Genomic DNA, 19396 nt, shown 5'->3' with positions numbered 1-19396 from the left:
CTACTGGACTCTTTACTATTTTGCTACTACAGACTAACACGGCTAACTCCTCCAGATCTATGGGCTTTTAAATTATTTTAAACAAATAAATGTTTTCCAATAGATCCTCGTTTCAAGGAATGGTACTTTGTTTTATAGGAACAGGGCTGCTCATGAGAAATAAAGAAATAACACTGTAAGAACAAAGAGCAGTTACCACGCTATATGGGCCGTTTCCACACTGCTTACCAGCCACAGAACATCTCGCCCAGCTCCCGGAACGACGGCGTCTTCCTGGTGCGATTTTGCACGAGAACTGCGAAATCGCGCCAGGAAGACGCCGTCGTGCCGGGAGTTTGGTGCGATGTTCCATGGCTGGTAAGCAGTGTGGAAACGGCCATGATAAGGATGGTATATATTCTAATAAAGGACTGGTAATGTTCTGATAGTTTGAGGTGGGTAACTGTGTTGGGCTGCAGCCCATGGGCAAGAGCCAGGTCCAATAGCTCCTTAAAGACCAACTAGATTGCTAAGGTATGAGCTTTTCAGAGTCAGAGACCCAGATATTGCTCTGGCGATGTTCTCACACTGAAGGTATCATTTCTCACAGTCTCTCACGTTCCTTATTCTAGTACCTCTCAGATGGCACCCTTAAAGAAATAGTGCAAAATCAACTGTCCTTGTTAGCTTCACCAGTGATCATTTTGCTTCTGCATGATTTGTGTGTACAGTACGCTTCCATCCCAATGCTATTTAATCACTGCCGGCTGCACCAGAACACCTCCAGTTATAACTTTAACCAGGATACAGCTAGGCGTACCACTTCCGCTCCTCCCACAGTTTATACACACACGTGTGTGAAGATAGCAGTGTATCTATTTTGTTTGTAACCTGCTTTTCGAATTCTCAGGACACTCAAAAACCAATTATGGCAAATCGCTATAATTTTAGAGCCAATGGAAGCATTATCATAGGGAAACAGATCCAGAGGAATTAGCCGTGTTAGTCTGTAATTGCAAAATAGTAGAATCCAGAAGCATCTTTAAGATGAACCAACTTCTCGAAAGGTTACGCTACAATAAAGTTGGTTAGTCTTAAAGGTGCTACTGGACTCTTGACTGGGGCTTTTTTTTCTGGGAAAAGAGGTGGTGGAACTCAGTGGGTTGCTAGCACAGGGGGCAACTCTTGGCGGGAGGTGGTGGCCCTGGTACATGTGTGCGCACAAAGTGCACATATGCTCCCAGGGCCAATGACGTCACTTTGGGCCAGCTGGGGAATTTTTAAAAGTTTTAATCGCCCCTGGAGAAAATGGTCACATGGCTGGTGGCCCCGTCTCCTGATCTCCAGACAGAGGGGAGTTTAGATTGCCCTCCGTGCCAGCGGCAATTTCCTTATAAGTAAGGCAATTTCCTTATAAGTAAGCCCATTAATTTTAGTTCTTTCTACATAAATATAAGACCAACTCCATGAAAAAACAATCCCCCCACCCCCATAAATACAAAGATTTTATAAATGTTGCTTTCTTTTCCTCAGAGCTCCCATCATCTGGGTGCGCATTTTTGTTTTCATTATAAATAAGAGTATTTGAAAAGAAAACAACTCTTAAGATGACCCCCCCATGTTATTAAAAAAGTTAAGAGTCCAGTAGCACCTTTAAGACTAACCAACTTATTTGTAGCATAAGCTTTCCAGAACCACAGCTCTCTTCGTCAGATGCATCTGACGAAGAGAGCTGTAGTTCTTGAAAGCTTATGCTATGCATCTGACGAAGAGAGCTGTGGCTCTCGAAATCTTATACCACAAATAAGTTGGTTAGTCTTAAAAGTGCTACTGGACTCTTTACTATTTTGTGACTACAGATTAACACGGCTAACTCCTGTGGATCAAAAAAGTTGTATGCAAAGACACCTCCTCTTTGTTGGTATTTCTGGAGAAAAACCTTAATCTTGCATTTGAGTAAATACACACAGAAATCTCTACATTTCCTCTCACCCCCCCCCCTCCTCACATTTGTGCTCCATGATTTCTATCCACACAGATAAGACACAGAAAAAAGTGTTGCGTTATCTGATTCTGGAGAGTGTTTTTAAGTCTTTAAGACAAACCAACGTTACTGTAGCATAAGCTTTCGAGAACCACTGCTCTCTTCGTCAGATGCATCTGACGAAGAGAGCTGTGGTTCTCAAAATGCTACAGTAAAGTTGCTTCGTCTTAAAGGTACTACTGGACTCTTTTCTATTCTGCTATTACAGACTAACGTGGCTAACTCCTCTGGATTTAATAGTCTTGAAGTTCTTCTTTAGAACATACCCTATTGTCAACGAAGAAGTCCCTTTAAAATAAAGGACACTTAGCAACCATTTGCATACACTAAACCGACTGGGTGATTTCCCCTACCTACCTAAACATACCATTAGTAGAACATTTAACTTCTGTCTCCGAACCATTAATAAAAATCAGAAAGCCATCATGATGATTAAAGTGTGCCAAATTAATCTAGTTTTGCAGTCCCTTTGAACTGCAGGCGAAGAGCATTTATCTTCGCGTGTGCGAAGAACAAACTTCGCTCGGTGCACACGCGACTTCCAAGCACTCATAAGCGCCACGGATGGCCGAAGTAGCTGATCAAGCCAACAGAAGCTGTCTTTGTTGCACAGCCGTCAAAGAAAAAGCGTCACTAACGATCGGTCTTCCTCCCCAAATTGGAAGGTGGGGGGAGAGGAAGGAGCAGAATGACAGAAGAAACCAAAGCCGGCAGAACCGACGGTTCGAGGGAGAAAGATTGCAAACTGCTGACGCCGAGGAGAAACACTGGCGCGCGCACACGACACGCACACACACACGGCTCGTTGCAAGGAGAGATGCTGCCGGCTTAGCCCATTGAGTCATCATCAGCATTCCCCATTGCAACGAGGAGCGCGCGGCTTCCGGGAGATTACGAGCCTCTCGTGCATACTCAGCAGCCGCCAGCCGCACGCCCAAACTGGCAGAAACCTGTTCTGCCCGGCTCCAGCAGCAGCGGCACGAGCCGGAACCTGGGTAAGGGGGGGACGCGCTCGCGCCACCGCTCGCCCCCGAGACGCCGCCGCTGCGCGAGCCGGGCACCAGGAGGCGCTCAGCCGCGGCTCTGCGCGCGCGCGCGCTCCGGGGGGAAGCGGGCCTCGAACGGGGAGCCTCGTCGCCAAGTTTCAGCCCGGCAAACCGGCTGGCGCAAGAATTCCCGTGCCGTCCCCTTCCCCTGGTCCGCGCCGCGCTTGTGCAACGTGGCGGGCGCGACTCTTGTGCATGGGCGCTGTCTGCATAATATTAAAATACCCGAAGAAGTGAGCTGCGGCTCGCGAAAGCTCCTGCCCTGCCACAAATTTTGTTAGTCTTAAAGGTGCTGTTTTTAAGTCCTTAAGACTCACCAACTTTACTGCAGCATAAGCTTTTGAGAACCACAGATCTCTTCGTCAGATTCATCAGATTCATCAGACAAAGAGAGCTGTAGTTCTCAAAAGCTTATGCTGCAGTAAAGTTGGTAGTTCTTAAAGGTGCTACTGGACTCTTCTATTTTGCTGCTTCAGACTAACGTGGCTAACTGCTCTGGTTCAGCTTATTTGTATGCAGCTGATGAAGAGAGCTGTGGTTCTCGAAAGCTTATGCTGCAGATGCATCTGCCGAAGAGAGATGTAGTTTTCGAAAGCTTATGCTACAGTAAAGTTGGTTAGTCTTAAAGGTGCTTTTTCTATTTTGCTACTACAGACTAACGCGGCGAACTCTTTTTCTGCTGCTACAGACGGACTAACACGGCTGCCCCATCTTGAGCTGTTTAAATACCTTTCTGGACAGCTCAAGAGCCCCCCTATCCAATTCTGCCGGTAGATTCGGAAAGGGGGGTGGGGGATGCCGTCTGAACAGCCAGTGGCCCCGAAGAGTTTTCTAGGAAACTGGCGAGGCGGGTTTTCCTCGCGTCTCCCCTGTTGCCAGTAGCGCCTGTCTAGGGTGCCTGGTCGGTCTGTATTCCCGGTCAGGGTTTGCCGCCAGATCCTGGGAAAGGCTTAACTGTGCAAGCCGCGCGTCCTCTCTCTTTCCTTTGCTGTCACGGATGCCCGGTGCGGCTACCAAGCCCGTAGCTCGAGTTCAGGAAAAGAGCATTTTGCAAGCTTTTTTGGAAAGCGTGCGGAGAGCGGGGAAGGAGTTGGAGAGGCTCAAAGAAATGCAGCCGCCGCCTCCCGACCCGAAGCGGCGGCGCGTCAGTCTTTTCCGCACCCTGCGCTTTACCTTAAATGACCTCGCCCAGGAGAAAGAGTTCGCGGCCGCCAAGAGGCAAGTGCCCCGCGTGGCGGAGGATCTCCAGCAGCTGTTGTAACGACTGCACCGGGCCACGATCCAACGGCATCCCCCTCACCCCCCCCCCCGGGCAAATTCATACTCAAAGGACCCACAGAAAGAGTGGCATAAAAAGACCAGGCGGGCGCAGGCGAGCGCGCACACAGATACAGTCGCATAAATCCCGAGGGCTGGCAGGAGGGGGAGGGGAAGGGGGGTCCGGTATTTTTAGGCCGTTTTGGAAGGGAGAAGAGAAAGACTCTTGCCAGGGGCTTTCCCCTAACGGAGAGAATTCTTTGGGTGCGGCCCAATAAAGACAGCCGAGCCCACTTGCAAAGAAGTCCCGTGGAATTAACGATCAGGAGCTGGCGGGGGCGGGCGCACCCTTGGAACCGCGCTTTAGAGCGATCGGAACGGGGGGTCCAGCAGATGCATTCCTATTGCAAGTGTTGCCGCGTCTAGACGCGCGCCGAAGAAACGGCGTTCGCGGAAGGGCAAATGCGCCGACGAGGAAAGCGCCGCGGACACGCGGGGCCACCCACGCGCGTCGCCTCCCGGCCAGGCGCGCGGGAGGTTGAAGCGCGCCCAGCCGGACGGCAACGCGGGCGGTGGCGAGGGAGCCCCCCCCCCAGGCCAGCCGCCTCCCGGCGCGCACCCCGGCGCGCCTCCCTCCCGCGCCCGCCCCCTCCGAGCACGCGGGCCCGGCCGGCTCGGGCGCCGCGCATTGCAAAGGCGGGCCCGGCCCGCACATGGGCGCTGCTGAGCTGCCGCGCGCGCCGGGCCCGCCGGCGGAGACCGGCTGCAGCCGGTATGAAAAGCGGAGGCAGAGAGAGAGAGAGAGAGAGAGTCGCCGGCGAGCGGAGACGGCAGCCAGTTGCCGCGGGGCGGGAGAGCGCGGCGGAGCCGGCGGAGCGCAGGCGGCCGGGCATGGGGCGGCAGCCTCGGCGAGGGCAACGCGCGCCTCGGGCGGGCTAGCGAGGGGCCGCCGGGCGCTTCTCCGCCAGCCCAGGGGGTCTCCTCAGCCCGCGCCAGCTCCACCTTCTCCTGACGGAGGCGGCGGCTCGCCCCCGGGGGCCTTCCCGAGCCGCCTCCCGGGCGCCGGCTTTTAAGGGCTCTTGGCGGCGCCCTGAGGGGGGCTCCTTCTCTCCCTCCGCTTTCTCTCTCCCCAAGTTGCAGCAGCACCTTCTGCTGACCCGGTAAGTGACTTTGATTTTGGACACTGAAGTTCGGTTGCCCTGCTGCTGTCGCCTCTTTAGATTTTTTCTAAAGAAAGCGTTATTCTGCTTTATTTAATTTTTTTCACCTGAAGAGCATCAGCGTCTGCATTTTTTTTTAAAAAATGGCGCAATTTGAAACGAGCGACAATGTGCTTTAGAGGGGCAGAAAGTGATGGAGAAATTGTGTTTTCTCATGCTTTACTCCCTCACAGCAAGGAAAACGGATGGGATTTTATGCTCTTGCTTGGGTTTTAGTGGGTTTTCTCCCCTCCATTTAGGAAAAGATCCTCTCGCCCAAGAACCTGGTTGCCTACAATTTTTCCTCCTCACCCTTTTCTCCTCCCGCGAAAAAAAAACTTTGCTATTTTGAGAATTTGCAGCGCACTTGCGCATCTCTGCATCCCACAAAGGTGTCGAGGCGCTTTAAACCGGATTGAGGATAACCGCATGGCGCGACGTGGCCGCCAAAAGCCGGTTGGGAGACACTGCAAGATTTCGCAGGCGCCTGGACCCGATTCAACGAAGCACGCCTAGGGTTGCCGGCTCCAAGTTGGGAAATTCCTGGAGATCTGGGGGTTGAAATCTGGAGAAAGTGGGGTTTGGGGAGGGAAAGGACCTTGGCATGGCATAGTTCCGTAGAATCCACCCCCCAAAGTAGCCATTTTCTCCATTGATCTCTGTGGCCTGGAGACAAGTTGCAATTCCGGGAGATCTCCAGCCACTGCCTGGAGGTTGGCAACCCTAAGCACGCCTGGCATTTTGCTTAAAACCCCATTGCAGGTGTTGCAACCAAATATTTCTCTGAGCGGCAGACAGTACTTAAATGAATGATTTCAATACTTCGCTGAAATGGAATCCCCCCGGAGAGAAGGTTGCACTTTGTAAAGTGCACTTTGTAAGTGGGTTCAGAGTCGCACTTTGTAAAAGGTGCTACTGGACTCTTTTCTATTTTATAAAAGTGAGCAGGCTCTGCCTGTCTACTGTGGTTGCGATGAGAGTGAGCATTTTGATGAACTCCAGATATGCTTTGCAGGGATCCCTGAACATGTTGGGAAAAGGCTACATCCACAATATTGACAAGCATATCTGCCTTATGCAATGAGACAGCCCCCCCCCCCCACCCCAGCTTCCCGGATTCACCAAGTTATGAAAGGTTCAGCTGCAACCCACTTTTTGGCAGTTTTAACACATTTCTCGGTAGTATTCATGGAAAGCAGGTGATTTTTTTTAGCCAACTTAGAACACGGCGGCAATATATTGTTTTTAAACCCTATTATATTTGATGCTTGAAGCACTAAGCTGCCACTAGAGTTCCTTGAAACACGAGTTCATCAGGGCAGAGGTTGTCCTGTCCTTTGTTTCAGGAGCACCTGTGCATTGTTGGCATTACTAGAAATACTGTTTCTAGCCAACTCATTCTTTCTGGCTAAATTATTATATAGTGCACATATCTGTTTGCAATTACAGTAGCTTTGGCTTCTAGCATAGATGCATTTAATTAATGAAAAGAGAGCAGTCTTCCTTCAGTCTGGTTCTCGCTGTCCAAGTTTGAAAAGCAGCCTCCTCCACTCTATGGCTCCCAGCTCCATGTTTCATCCCAGGGGGATTAATTTCAAAAGAGAATACTATGATTTCTTATGTGGAGCACCTGGGAAGCATTTCCAAAGACAGCTACTGACTAGCATGAAAGGTATTAATAATTTAATGTTCTCTCCCTATGAAAAATGCTGATTCTTTTTTTAAACTAAACATATTGTTACTACTTCTAAAAGAATTCTACCTATTGCGTCCCTAACTGCATAAAATCAAACTTTTCCCCAAAATAAAAAGCCTAGCTATCAACCACCCTGATGTAAGATTTCGTTTTCAGGATTTAAGAGCAGTGTGGCCTTATGCAGAACAGGGGTCATTTCGTAGAAAAAGAGCTGGAGGAACTCATTAGCATATCTCATTAGCATATGCCACGGCCCTTGACATCACCAGAAGTGTGTCATTAGCATAACTGATTTGCATATGCCACACCCCCTGGCATCACCTAGCCTGGCTGTTTTGGACCCAATGCTGGGCATTCAGGGCCGAAATTGGGCCCAAAATGGCAAAAAAGGGGCCCCGTATGGTCAGGATTGGGCTGCTGCTGAGCAGGAGAGTGATCCACCACCCGTCACAAGCCCGATCCAGGCCGTTTTGGCCCGAATCCAGGCTGAAATGGGCCCCAAATGGCCAAGAGTCAGGTGGGTGGGGCCACCTGATGTGTGACCTCTTTGGGGAACTGCCAGAACTGCGTTCCTGTGCATTCCCCCTCGAAATGAGCCCTGATGTGGAACATAATTTGCATAGTTACAGTTCTGTAGCAACTTGCCTAATACTAGAATATGAATTATGTGCTTATTTATTTAGAACATTTTTGTTCCATCCTTCCTCCAATGAGCCGAGAACAGTGTAGATCATTCTCATAGCCACTTAAAACAATCCTGTAAGATAGGTAAGGCAGAGAGAGTGATTGGCCATAGGCCATTGAGTAAGCTTCCAGGGCAGAGTGAAGATTTGAACCTGGGCTGAACAGCTCCTAATCCAACACTAACCACTATATCAAGAACACCAAACAGATTTGTGTTCGACTCTGACATGGCTCAGTTTAAAAGCTGAACATTAGGATGACTCGAACTCTCTAAAATTCTTGTATGAGAAAACAGGAAAAAACCCTCCAGAGGTAGAAAGATCCTAGCATATCCGCAGTAGGCTGGGAGATTTCAATATCCTGGCGTGCTTGCTGTAACAAGCCAGATGCTTGGCTGGAAACTTTCTAAAGAGATGTTGACAGTTAAACAAACTTATGGAGAGTGGACATTTGTACCCATACTTATCAGGAAGCGCAACACCTATCCTGCCATTGCTAGTGTTGCGTTTCGCCTTACAGCTTTTTATTATTTCTTTTTAAAGCATGCTTCTTTCAGAAATGTCAGCAACATGTGAACAGCTTCAGGTGTACAGATATTTCCCAGAACCACTAGAGGGCAATAAGTGAGAGTTTCCAAATAATAAACCACTATGTAAATAAATGTGATTGGTTTTGTCGCTTTGGAGTGAACTCGGTAAAACTCCGTGGAAGTTCCCTTATCAAGCACCTTAAATATTGGCAGCCGTTACAAGCACTTGGGTTGTTCCTCATATAAAAAAACCCCAAGAACATTCAAAGTCCTTCTGTGGATGGCTTATGTAACTTTTCTGCTATGCAGAAAATATGTAGAACCGTCGGACAGGCTTGAGCTGTGACCGGACTCAGATCTGGAAAGCAGGCGGGGCAAGTTGCTGCTGGAAGCCGCTTGGGGTTTCTGTTAAGGTGCACACATGCAACAGTAAGAGTATCCTTAAGTCATGGGTCTTCCACAAAAAAAGGCTCTGCTCCACTGTGTTTAAGGCTGCTTCCCCACACATTGGACAGTGCACTTTCAATGCTCTTTTAATGATCATTTGGAACTGGGCTTTGATGTGTGAAACACAAAATCCACTTCTAAAGGATTGCTAAAGCGCATTACTCAACGTGTGTGGAAACGGCCAAAGTCAAGATACCTGTTTCTTGATTGTTTCTTCTTGAATTGAAACAGCTGGTCCCTATGAGATACATTTTTCTAGTTCTTGATTCAACTAGTCCAATCTGATCATAAAAGCAGAAACATCTGCTAGGATAATATATTTAAGCCCAAAGCATCAGTTAGATACTCTTTTGCTTACCCAATGCTCTATGTGCCATGACAAGGCAGTCATGCTCTGTAATGAAATCTGCAACCCTAATCCTGTTTACTAGGAAGTAACCTCCGCTGAACTCGGCAGATACTCTTTCTAGCAGTTGTGTTTAGAATTGGGTTTATGACATGTTTTCAGAAGATGTCCTGACTTCCCCCCCCCTCCCCCTTTTTATTCTAGATCAAAAATGACTGTCAAGGCTACAAGAATGTCATGCATCACTCCAAACATTTATGCTAAAGTGCCTGATGGAGGATGGGGCTGGATTGTGGCGTTTGCCTTCTTTTTTGTAGAAGCCCTGACATACGGCATCATCAAGTCATTTGGAGTCTTCTTTACAGACCTGGTAGAAAGCTTTAACGAAACAAACAGCAGGATATCATGGATAATCTCAATATGTGTGTTTGTGCTAACTTTCACAGGTGAGTATACAGCACCTTTTGCATTTAAACTGTCACTCTTAACTGTTTGATTTTATAGAAAGTTGGGTATGCCTAAATCTCATTTCAGAGACCTAAGCATGCCTTATTCTCTGTAAGACTGATAGGACTGTGTAGAACAGCTAAAAATTAACAGGGTTGACAAGTACATATAAGCACCTCCCATGCGCTTCTTAACTTAATAACTTACCGATGGCATGGGTTTGGAAATCCTAACAAGCAAGACGCTCAAATTGTGGGTTTCCTTTGGACACCCTGTTTGGGCCGGTGCAGTGATTTATGGGAGAGCTAGGTTTTGTATAAGTCACAAGGCATCTGCTTGCTGCTTTATGGGACAACTGCGACTTCCAAGACTGAAAAAAGAGAACTAGGGAAGAGAGTGAGAGGAGTAGAAAGGCAGGGTCCCAGAGGAACAACGCCCTGAAGGAACGACGTTTCGGGGCGCAGTCCACTCCTCATGCACCAGTTGTGCAAGAGCAATGTTGTTGATTTCATTTCAGCCGGAGCAGGAGAAGTGGACCCTCCCTTTGGGTTGTTCTTCTTAACATTGATCCCAAATCGGACAGCTCTCTTTTCAGTTAGACCAGCTTCCTTTATAGTGAAACATATATAAAGTTCCCTACTCTGAGCGACTCTGCCAATGCGGCTCTGGCCAAATAAACACTCTTCGACGCCGTCTATTTGAATGCAATATTCTAAATGTGGCAAGAGACAGCTGATTAAGCCCTATATCCAGGACCCAGGAAGTAAAGAGGACCATTTGAGGCTCCTTTTAGCAGGGGTGGGTTTTAATACCACTTTAGCAGTAGCCAAGTTCCTCTCCCAATCGGTTAAGGAAAAAACTTATTAAATTTTTAATACTATACAGGTTATATATTAAAAACTTTTCCTTCTAATTCTAGTGTGGCACTGCTCAGAGCTGAATAGGCTGCATGAGCAGTATCATTAAAGTAAAGTGAAGTAAAGTAAGTAAAGTGAAACATATATTGGGAGAGGCCAGAACAATTAGGCTCATTTCTGATACAGAGCTGTTTTCTGCTTTAATCCAGTTACTTAAGCCTTTTAAAGAGGGACCACTTCTTATATCCCTTTTAAAAAATCTGCTCTACATGGCAATTTAATTCAAGTTTATTGACATAGCAGGAGGAAAATATTACTTGCATAAAAGGAAGTGCAGAACAACTTTTAATCACGGGGGCTGTGATTCAGATAAAGTCCGTTTCCTTCATTCACATTTACTTCTATTTTAATTAAAGTTATTCTGTGGGGAGCAGGTAATATCTTGGGGCCCTACCAATCCAACACACATATTAACAAAAGAAGAAAACTGCTATTTGTGTTTCATTTTCCTTGACATACCAACAAGCATTTCCTTGCGCAAATATACAAATGCCTTTTTTACTAAACTCTGAAAAGCTCCTCTATGAGGAACACATCCATCTGCAGTGCAAACTGGGGACCTGTTATAACTCAAGACTGCTAAGGAAAAAAATAATAACACCCATACATCTGTTCCATTTTCTGCAGCTCCCCTCTCTACCGTCCTGTGTAATCGCTTTGGTCACCGTTTGGTTGTGATGTTCGGCGGGGCATTGATCAGTATCGGAATGATTATAGGTTCCTTTGCACGCACTGTTGTTGACATGTATATTTCAATTGGCATAGTTTCAGGTGAGTTACACAGACCCTCTTTTAGTGAAACTATCAGCTACCGTAATTTTGCACAATAAATGTTCGGAATTGGAAGAAGTCCAGACACCTTGCAAGTTTAACAGCCATCATCTTTTCTTAATAACTTTGTGGTCTACAAACACAACAGATAGAACACTATTTGTAATTTTCCCACGCGTGGGCAGTGGGCGTTCTGACATCTTTGCATTAAGAAAGCTGTTACAATGCATTCCCATAATTTGCACAATTCGAAATTTCCAGTTATTGTTGTTCTTGAGAAGTGGTCAGATATGTTAGTTCTCAGGAAGGGAATCCACAAATGGAAGTTTGTAGTGGTATATCTAGAGTGAAGTGCTTTAAAAACACAAAAAGGCAAATTCCAGTTTTTAATCCAAATACCAGCATCTCCCCTACTCTTTCTTGCACTAACGACGTTTTTGGCATTTGTTCACAGGCTTGGGATACTGCCTTACCTTTCTTCCAACCGTCACTATTCTGTCACAGTACTTTGATAAAAAGCGTTCGTTAGTCACAGCAGTGGCTTCTACAGGGGAATGTTTTGCTGTCTTCTCTTTTGCACCAGGTATTGAAAAACACAATTCTTTAATCTTTTACTAGTCACGTGGCAGCCTAAATCTGACATGAATCTACTTCTGCTCCGCTGATTCCATGGTGTAACTTTTCAGTGTGGACATTTTGTCAAACTTGTCCCTTCCCAAGTGTCCCATTGAGTGAGGGGCTCATTTATGTGCCCCTGCAAAGAAAAAAACTACAGTCTTGGCCGTCTTCTAAACTGTCATTTGGGTGTGGCTGTGGGAGCTCCCAAGGCCCACGTTTCCAGGCTACGAGGTTTCTACGGCTCACTTTCCTCTTGGTTGTGACAAGCAGCTGGAATTGAGAACAATTCCAGTTTCATAGTACAGTAGGATAGAAGGGATTTGAACCCATGCCTGCTTAGTTCCCACTCCATCCACTAGACAACAAGAGGGCCAAAGATATTTCTGCGCTTTGTCTTGGAAACTGATGCTTCACAAAAGGCACTGATCATCTTTTCACACAGAAGCGGCTGAGGAGACTGGCAGTCTGTCACCTACATCAAAGAACAAAGAACACAGGCCAGGCCTTTAGGACGCACATTCTTTTGCTAGAGACAGGGGTCCTTCCCCCGAGCACGTAGCTTTCCCTGGAGAGAGGTTAAACCCGAAGCAATTAATTACAGCCTCGCTTTACCTTGGAAGCATTTAGAAGAGATCTTGCAAAGGAAATCAGCAACCCCCATCCTCAGTCAATACTGTCTAGTGGCTTGATCTGTCTCCTTGGTTATAATGGGAGACCAGTTCTTAAGGGGGAAACATTCTCTGCCTGGCATTATTTCCACAGTCTTCACTTAGCAAAATGACCTGATCAGTTGAGGGGGTTCCCAGTATAGATTTTCCAAGCTGAGCGGTAACTCCAGTTGCAAGAGTATAAAGCAGAATCCGTCTGGAAATATATTTGGCGTACGTGCGTATGTATAGGCCACAGAGTTCATCACCTATGAAATACAAAACCTGAGGTCATGAATAGTTGGACTTTCTCCTAGTACTTTTCCAATCTAGAAAATCTACTTCTGCCTTTAAGCCTCATGATTTCTAGCTGTGCTACAGAACCCTGCCTTGCCTTCTGTGATCATTTAACCCATCTTTTTTGGCTTTTATTCTGGAACTTTAAAGTCAACCCACAGTTTTTTAAAAAAAAAAAACTAAAAGAAATAAAGTGAACTAACAGCAACTATCAAAACCAAACCAGCTTTTATAGACAGTTGTATTAAATAGACATGTTCTTGTTTGGAGATGTCTGCAGTTGTGGCAGGTGGCCAGCTGAAGAAGTTTTACTGTGCTGCTTTCTTTGCCTCCTGGCTGCCACAAGGTTTGGGGCAAGCTGTCCTCACTGTTTCATGTACTAACAAATGATTCCATAATGAAATAAAAAGCTGCCAATCTAACACATTGGCATTCTTGGCTTTGTGGAGGATTTGGTCCTATCTGACTGGCCCATTGACTTAATGCCAACTCTACACTAGATTTCTTTGTATCTCTAGGTCTACTTCTCATACTGTCAGGCTTGCCCAGAAAAACAGAGACATCAGTGACTTTTATGCTGGAATAAATTTTGTTAGTGTTTAAGGCACTGTTGGGACTCCTTCCTGCAGGAAGTATTTGCTTGTCTTAACTCTGAGAGCCGAACTAAACGTGACGAGTTACTAGAGTTCTACACGTGTTTGCTTAGCTCAGGGTTTGATGGGAAGTGTAGATCTTTTCAGCTTTAAGTAAGGTTTACAGAGCAGCAAGGAGGGAAGTGCAGGCATGAGGGTCTTGACGGGTGCCCCCCTTCCCCTCCGTTGTATGTGTATGGGGGTTTCAGGGCCCCTCTCTTCCTCACACAGCAGACGGGGCTTGGCGGCTGCTAGCAAAACTTTGCGCAGGATGGGGCAAAAGTCAGAAGACAGGACGCCCGGAGCGGCACTGCATCTTCCCCCCGTCGCTCGCCCGGCCTCCGCCCAAAGCTGCGTGGCCCAGAGCTGCATAGCCTGGTGTCCCTCTGTGGGGGCTGGGCAAGTGGGGGGGGGAATGAAGTGATGTGCGGCTTCAGGCGGGGACCGGGCAAGCGGGGGGGGGGAGATCCAGCAATGCTCCAGGCGCCTTTTCCCGCTCACCCGGGGTATCGCTGCATCCCCCCCCGCTTGCCTGGCCCCCACAGAGCGATGCTGGGCTATGTAGCTCTGGGCCATGCGGCTTTGGGCGGAGGCCAAGCAAGCGGGGAGGGGGAGAGCGGGGGGGAAGGCGCCCGGAATGTTTCTGCATCTTCCCCCTACTCGCCCAGCTCCCACCCGAAGCTGCACAGCCCAGAGCTGCATAGCCCAGCATTGCTTGTGGGGGCCAGGCAAGGGGTGAGGGAAAGATGAAGCAATGCTCCAGGCGAGCAGGGGGAAAGGCAGAGCGACGCTGGGCTATGCAGCTCCGGGCCACAAGGCTTCAGGTGGGGGCCGGGTGAGCGGGGGGGGGAGATGCAGCGACGCTCCAGGCGCCTTTCCCATGCTCTCCTGAAGTATCACTGCATCCCCCCCCCGCTGCCTGCCCAGCCCCCGCAGAGTGATGCTGGGCTATGCAGTTCTGGGCCGTTCGGCTTATGGGCGGGGGCCAGGCAAGGGGGGGGGAGATGCAGTGACACTCTGGGCTTCCTGTCTCCTGACCTCTTTGCCCGGTCCCGCCTGAAGCCCAGCTAGCAGCGGCCAGGTGCCCTGTCTGCTGTGCGGGGAAGGGGGGGAGAGAGGGGCCCTGAAACCACCCCACACACCCAGTGGAGGGGAAGGGGGGCACCTGTCAAGAGCCTCACGCCTGCACTTCCCTCCCTGTCGCTCAGTAAACCTTAAACTTGAAGCTGCAAGGACCTACACTTCCCATCAAACCTTGAGCTAAGCAGACACGTGTAGAACTCTAGTAACTTATCACGTTTAGTTCAGCTCTCAGATGACTTGTACAAGTTTAGGCATAATTTGATCCCAAATGTGAGCACTGAACTATAGATGGATGGATAGATAGAGGTATAATTTAATTATTGCTGTTCCATTAATGAAGGATACATTTTAATTTATTCCCTTTTGTAGCTATCACAGCTTTGAAAGAACACATTGGTTGGCGAAACAGCCTCCTGTTTGTTGGTGTACTGCAGCTTGGAATTGTTGCTTGCGGATCACTGTTGCGACCCATCATAATCAAAGCACAGGAAGAAGTGAAAGCATTACCAGCAGAAGAGCAGAGAGAGACAAAGTACATGCTTGAAAACGAGCAGACACGCACCTCAATAGAGTCCATTGACTCAGGAGTCGAAGTAACTACCTCACCTAGCAACAAGCATCAAGATGCTAAATTGGAACTGAAAAGTGAAGAAGAACCAAAGGAAAACACAGAGATGCTCCTAGAAGTTAGTAGCATCCCTAACGAGGAACCAAAAACTCAACTCCTGGACTTCTCTGTGATGAAAGACTATAGCTTTATTTGCTATGCACTTTTTGGTTTATTTGCCACTCTGGGATTCTTTGCTCCTTCCCTATACATAATCCCTCTCAGTATGAGCCTCGGCATCAACAAGGATCGCTCTGCATATATACTGTCAGCAATGGCAATCGCTGAAGTCTTCGGCAGAATCGGTGCCGGATGGGTCCTCAACAAAAAGCCTATCCGAAAAATTTACATTGAACTAATCTGTGTTGTTCTGCTGGACGTTGCCCTCTTTGCTTTCCCTTTTGCTTATGAGTTTTGGGGGTTAATGATGTGTAGCATCTTCTTCGGGTTCATGCTTGGAACGGTGGCAGGCACACACATTCCTATGTTGGCCGAAGAGGATGTGGTTGGCATCGAGAAGATGTCTTCCGCTGCAGGGGTTTACGTATTTATTCAAAGTTTGTCAGGATTGGCTGGACCACCCCTTGCAGGTAAAAACAAGTAACGTCCGCCTGAACTGCCCAGGTGTTCTGTCGTTATTAGAGCCTTATTCAGTGTTAACAAAGTAGGATTAGGAATAGCACATACAAAGTCAAAGCCACAGAATGGAACCGGTGCTTTCAAATGTCTTTGGTTAGCTGAGAGCAGCATGGATGGCAGAGACTGGAGTCTTCCTAGACAGTGTCTTTTCCAGTGGAAAAAGGAGGTCTCAGAATTATGAAGGCCTCTGTATAAATAGTTTGTGCAACTTCTCAAAAGCACTGAAATACCATTAGCTTGGTTAAAGAAATCATCCAGGCTACTATTACCCTGATAACTTTCTCTGAAACAAAACTGGGTTAAAACAATTTCTATAGAAGATATTCAGCATCCCCACAATGGCTGATTCCGCACACGTTGGATAATGCACTTTCAATGCACTTTATCAATCGTTTGAGGTGGATTTTTTGCTCCGCACACGAAAAAATCAGTTCCAAATGATCTATAAAGAGGATTGGAAGTGCATTATCCAACGTGTGCGGAATCAGCCAATATTTCAACACCACCAGGTATTTCGGCATTGCTGCAGCCATTCTGCTTAAGGGAATTACCAAAACCATTAAACTCAAGGTACAAGCCTCCCTAAGCATAACTAAGATGAGAGAAAGCTGGACCATCAGTAATGTTATTACTTATTGAGCAAATTTACACAGCGTAGAATTTGTTGTGCATTATTATTTGCGTAGCCTATTGTATGGGGCAGGCAATTACTAGTTACGTTTTGCATGCTGGGGAAATGAGGCTGAAAGAAATGATTTTGCCAAAGGCCACAAAATGAACCTGTGGCTGTGATACTTGTTTTAAAACGTACTTGTTGATTCCCCCCTTCCAAGCAACACACAAAAATATAAACTATATGAAAGTTACAATTCTGTACAATACAGTTAACAAGTTTGCTTGGTAACTGCAGACCAAGAAAGAAAGCCAGCAACATTTCTGAAGCGGTTTACGAGCTTGGATTTAATAGGATGACATCCAACACGCCCATCTAAGTATATTTCACTGAAATTAATGGGATTTAGTTCCTAGTACGTGTGCGTGTCCAGCTTGTAAGCAATTAGGAGTGTGTGGCGGCATACACATTTTTGAAGGCATTTCTCCCCCAGAAGCTGTTCTTATGGAAAGGCTCTTTAATTTCCACTTCACCTCCCAAACTTAGGGATTTGGCAGAACAGCAAATCAAAGGGCAATACTAGGAAAGTATTACATATGCATCTTTGCTATCTTTCCAGCGCTGTTAAACAAACAGCGTTTCTAGAGGCCTGTGCAATTTCAGAGGTCAGCTTTTCACATAACATTTGTCCAATGTTTCTCCCCCTTGCAGGTGTTCTGGTGGATACCACGAAGAACTACAGTTCTGCATTCTACTCCTGCGCTGCCGGCATGCTGGTGGCCGCCGTGTTCCTTTCTTTGGTGAGGCCTTGCAAGAAAGGGCTGTGTCAAAGTAAGAAGCAACCAGCCAATGAGATTGTCTCAGAACCTTTACAAGAGGTACCGGATGACTTTATAGAACCGGACCTTGGAAAACACGAGGATTCTCTAGGAGGCTGTGACAGCATGGCTTGAATAGAAAATACATGTGTTAGAAGACACACGGGGGCGGGGGGGGGGGGAAGCAAAGTCGGCTCTGATCTACCTTCTAAAAAACAAGTTAAAGGGAATGCAAAATCTTAAATGTGAACAGATACGATCAGTCTTTTCTGAAAGATCAGTTATCCTTGCATAACTTTTGTACATGCCTGGAATGCTCAATTTCATTAATTGACCACGCAAAAGCAGTCTTATCTAGCATGAAGATGTGGCTAAAATTTCTCGTAAGTGATGGACAACATACCAAAACAACAACAACACAGTATCAAAGTTGGGGGGTGGGGGTTAGAAACAATTACTTTAAGGAAAATGCAGATATTGGCCATATAACTAAAATGGTCATTTTGCCGCTCTCCTGTTATGTGCTAGCATCTCATACCAGAAATCTTGCTCTGTCAGACAGAAGCAGAGATGCAATTCTGAATTTTAAAAGTTTTCTTACCAGATATTTACTTTTTACAATGTTAATTTTATTAGAGCTAAAGGGGGCTGAACTGAATAGGATACTTAGAGAATTGGAGGGTTTTGTTTTTGAAAAACTCACTTGAATTTTATAAATGCTGGGAAGTCGGAGAGTACCACTTTTTATTTTTTATGGCCAGTTGTTATTGCAGATACTTCATTACATGTTTTTATTCCAGTTTAAAAGATGTTAACTTTTAGTCCCTCATGGTCACCAGACAAAATCAATATGATTCTATCGCTTTCTAATTTAAACTAGTATTTATTAAGTTACTCTAAGAGTATTAGAGAGTGACTCTGGGCAATTTAAAAAAAAATCCTCACCACCTTTTTAATGCCTGTCTTGTATATGTAAACATTTTGAATTTTTAGAACAGTGAACATGTTCTTTTTTCAGTTAAAAATATAGTTATGAGGCATCCTCTGCTTAAAAAAAAAATACTAGTCTGGGCTGTAGTTTACAAACACCAGGATTTGTAGTCCCAACTGTTGTCTTGTATGGTTCTGAGCTTGGCCTCTTGTGGGCCAGTAAAGACTTCAAGCACGCGAGGCTTTATATTTATAGTTACCCCTCTGTAACAGTCATCACAAAAATGGTATCAACCACAGTTTCACACAGTACACTCCTCCGTGTATTCCCACTGGGCCAAGACCCTTCCGAAGGCCCCGCTGGTGATCAAATGGGACCTAAATGCATGAAACAGGAGTTGATTTCTCTTATGCTTTCCATCACCACAGCTGCGCTCATTTCTATTTGAATAAATAAAACAGAGCAATCACTGTAGCAAATAGAAAGTAGCAAAGAGGGAGGTGTTTTAAAGTGTAGCCGTTTACAGCAGAACGGGCACATTTAACAGCTGCCACAGGCTTAACTAGCCTAAAAAAAATTTAAAGCACCGCCCTGGAGGCTAATCTCATTTCCACAAAGGCCAGTACAAATGTTTACCGCTTGCTTCAGGAGGAGCAGAACTGGGGCTACGTGGCTGGGATTTTTCTCCATTTTTCTGTTAATTATATGAAAAGGGATTTTTTAAAAGATGGCACCCACTGGCTGTTCACTCGTTTGCAACAGATAATTACCAATGGAGACATGAGCTTGCTTGCCCCTCTTCCATGCATTCTTTTTTTTTGTCACAGGACAACTCAGGGGGACAAAATAAAGTTTTTAAAATGTATGTTTTAGTTCTGAGTACATGCAGTACAGGTGAAATGGTTTTTCCATATTTCAGTGGGAGTGGCATTGCATGCTGACTGTGCTGCTAGAGTTATCTGTGTATTACTAGCCATAGAAATGAGGGACAATCTAGTTTCAATATAGGCTTTTACCTAAAGCTTCCTCTGCAAGGAGGGTTTTTTTTAAAAAAACAAAAACCTGCTGGTACCTGCATTCAGATTGTATCACATCAAATCCTTGCAGTGTCAGTGTGCTTAGGAGTTCAGGCTGTCACCCCAACATACT

At 46.4% G+C, this 19396-nt stretch overlaps 2 protein-coding genes across 3 annotated transcripts in view; one reads left to right on the top strand and one right to left on the bottom strand.

The window, feature by feature from the left end:
• ARSG (arylsulfatase G) overlaps window positions 1–19396 on the bottom strand; it is a 148893-nt gene that overhangs the window by 120747 nt on the left and 8750 nt on the right. The gene's annotated exons all lie outside the window — the stretch shown is intronic.
• SLC16A6 (solute carrier family 16 member 6) lies at window positions 2958–19290 on the top strand. 2 transcript variants are annotated; one of them, XM_054975855.1, is made up of 6 exons: window positions 2958–3018; window positions 9432–9673; window positions 11219–11362; window positions 11817–11945; window positions 15009–15836; window positions 17210–19290. In XM_054975855.1, exons 2-6 carry the CDS (start codon window positions 9439–9441, stop codon window positions 17449–17451), a joined length of 1578 nt encoding a protein of 525 aa, XP_054831830.1. In that variant the 5' UTR covers window positions 2958–3018; window positions 9432–9438; the 3' UTR covers window positions 17452–19290. The 2 variants fall into 2 exon arrangements, with proteins under 2 accessions (XP_054831830.1, XP_054831831.1); XM_054975856.1 differs by lacking the exon at window positions 2958–3018 and adding an exon at window positions 5278–5486.

This window comes from Eublepharis macularius, chromosome 4 (assembly GCF_028583425.1).
Source record: "Eublepharis macularius isolate TG4126 chromosome 4, MPM_Emac_v1.0, whole genome shotgun sequence".
In the NCBI taxonomy this organism is placed as follows: Eukaryota; Metazoa; Chordata; class Lepidosauria; order Squamata; family Eublepharidae; genus Eublepharis; species Eublepharis macularius.
The sequence above is the reverse complement of the archived record's forward strand: the minus strand, read 5'-3'. Positions and strand labels throughout refer to the sequence as shown.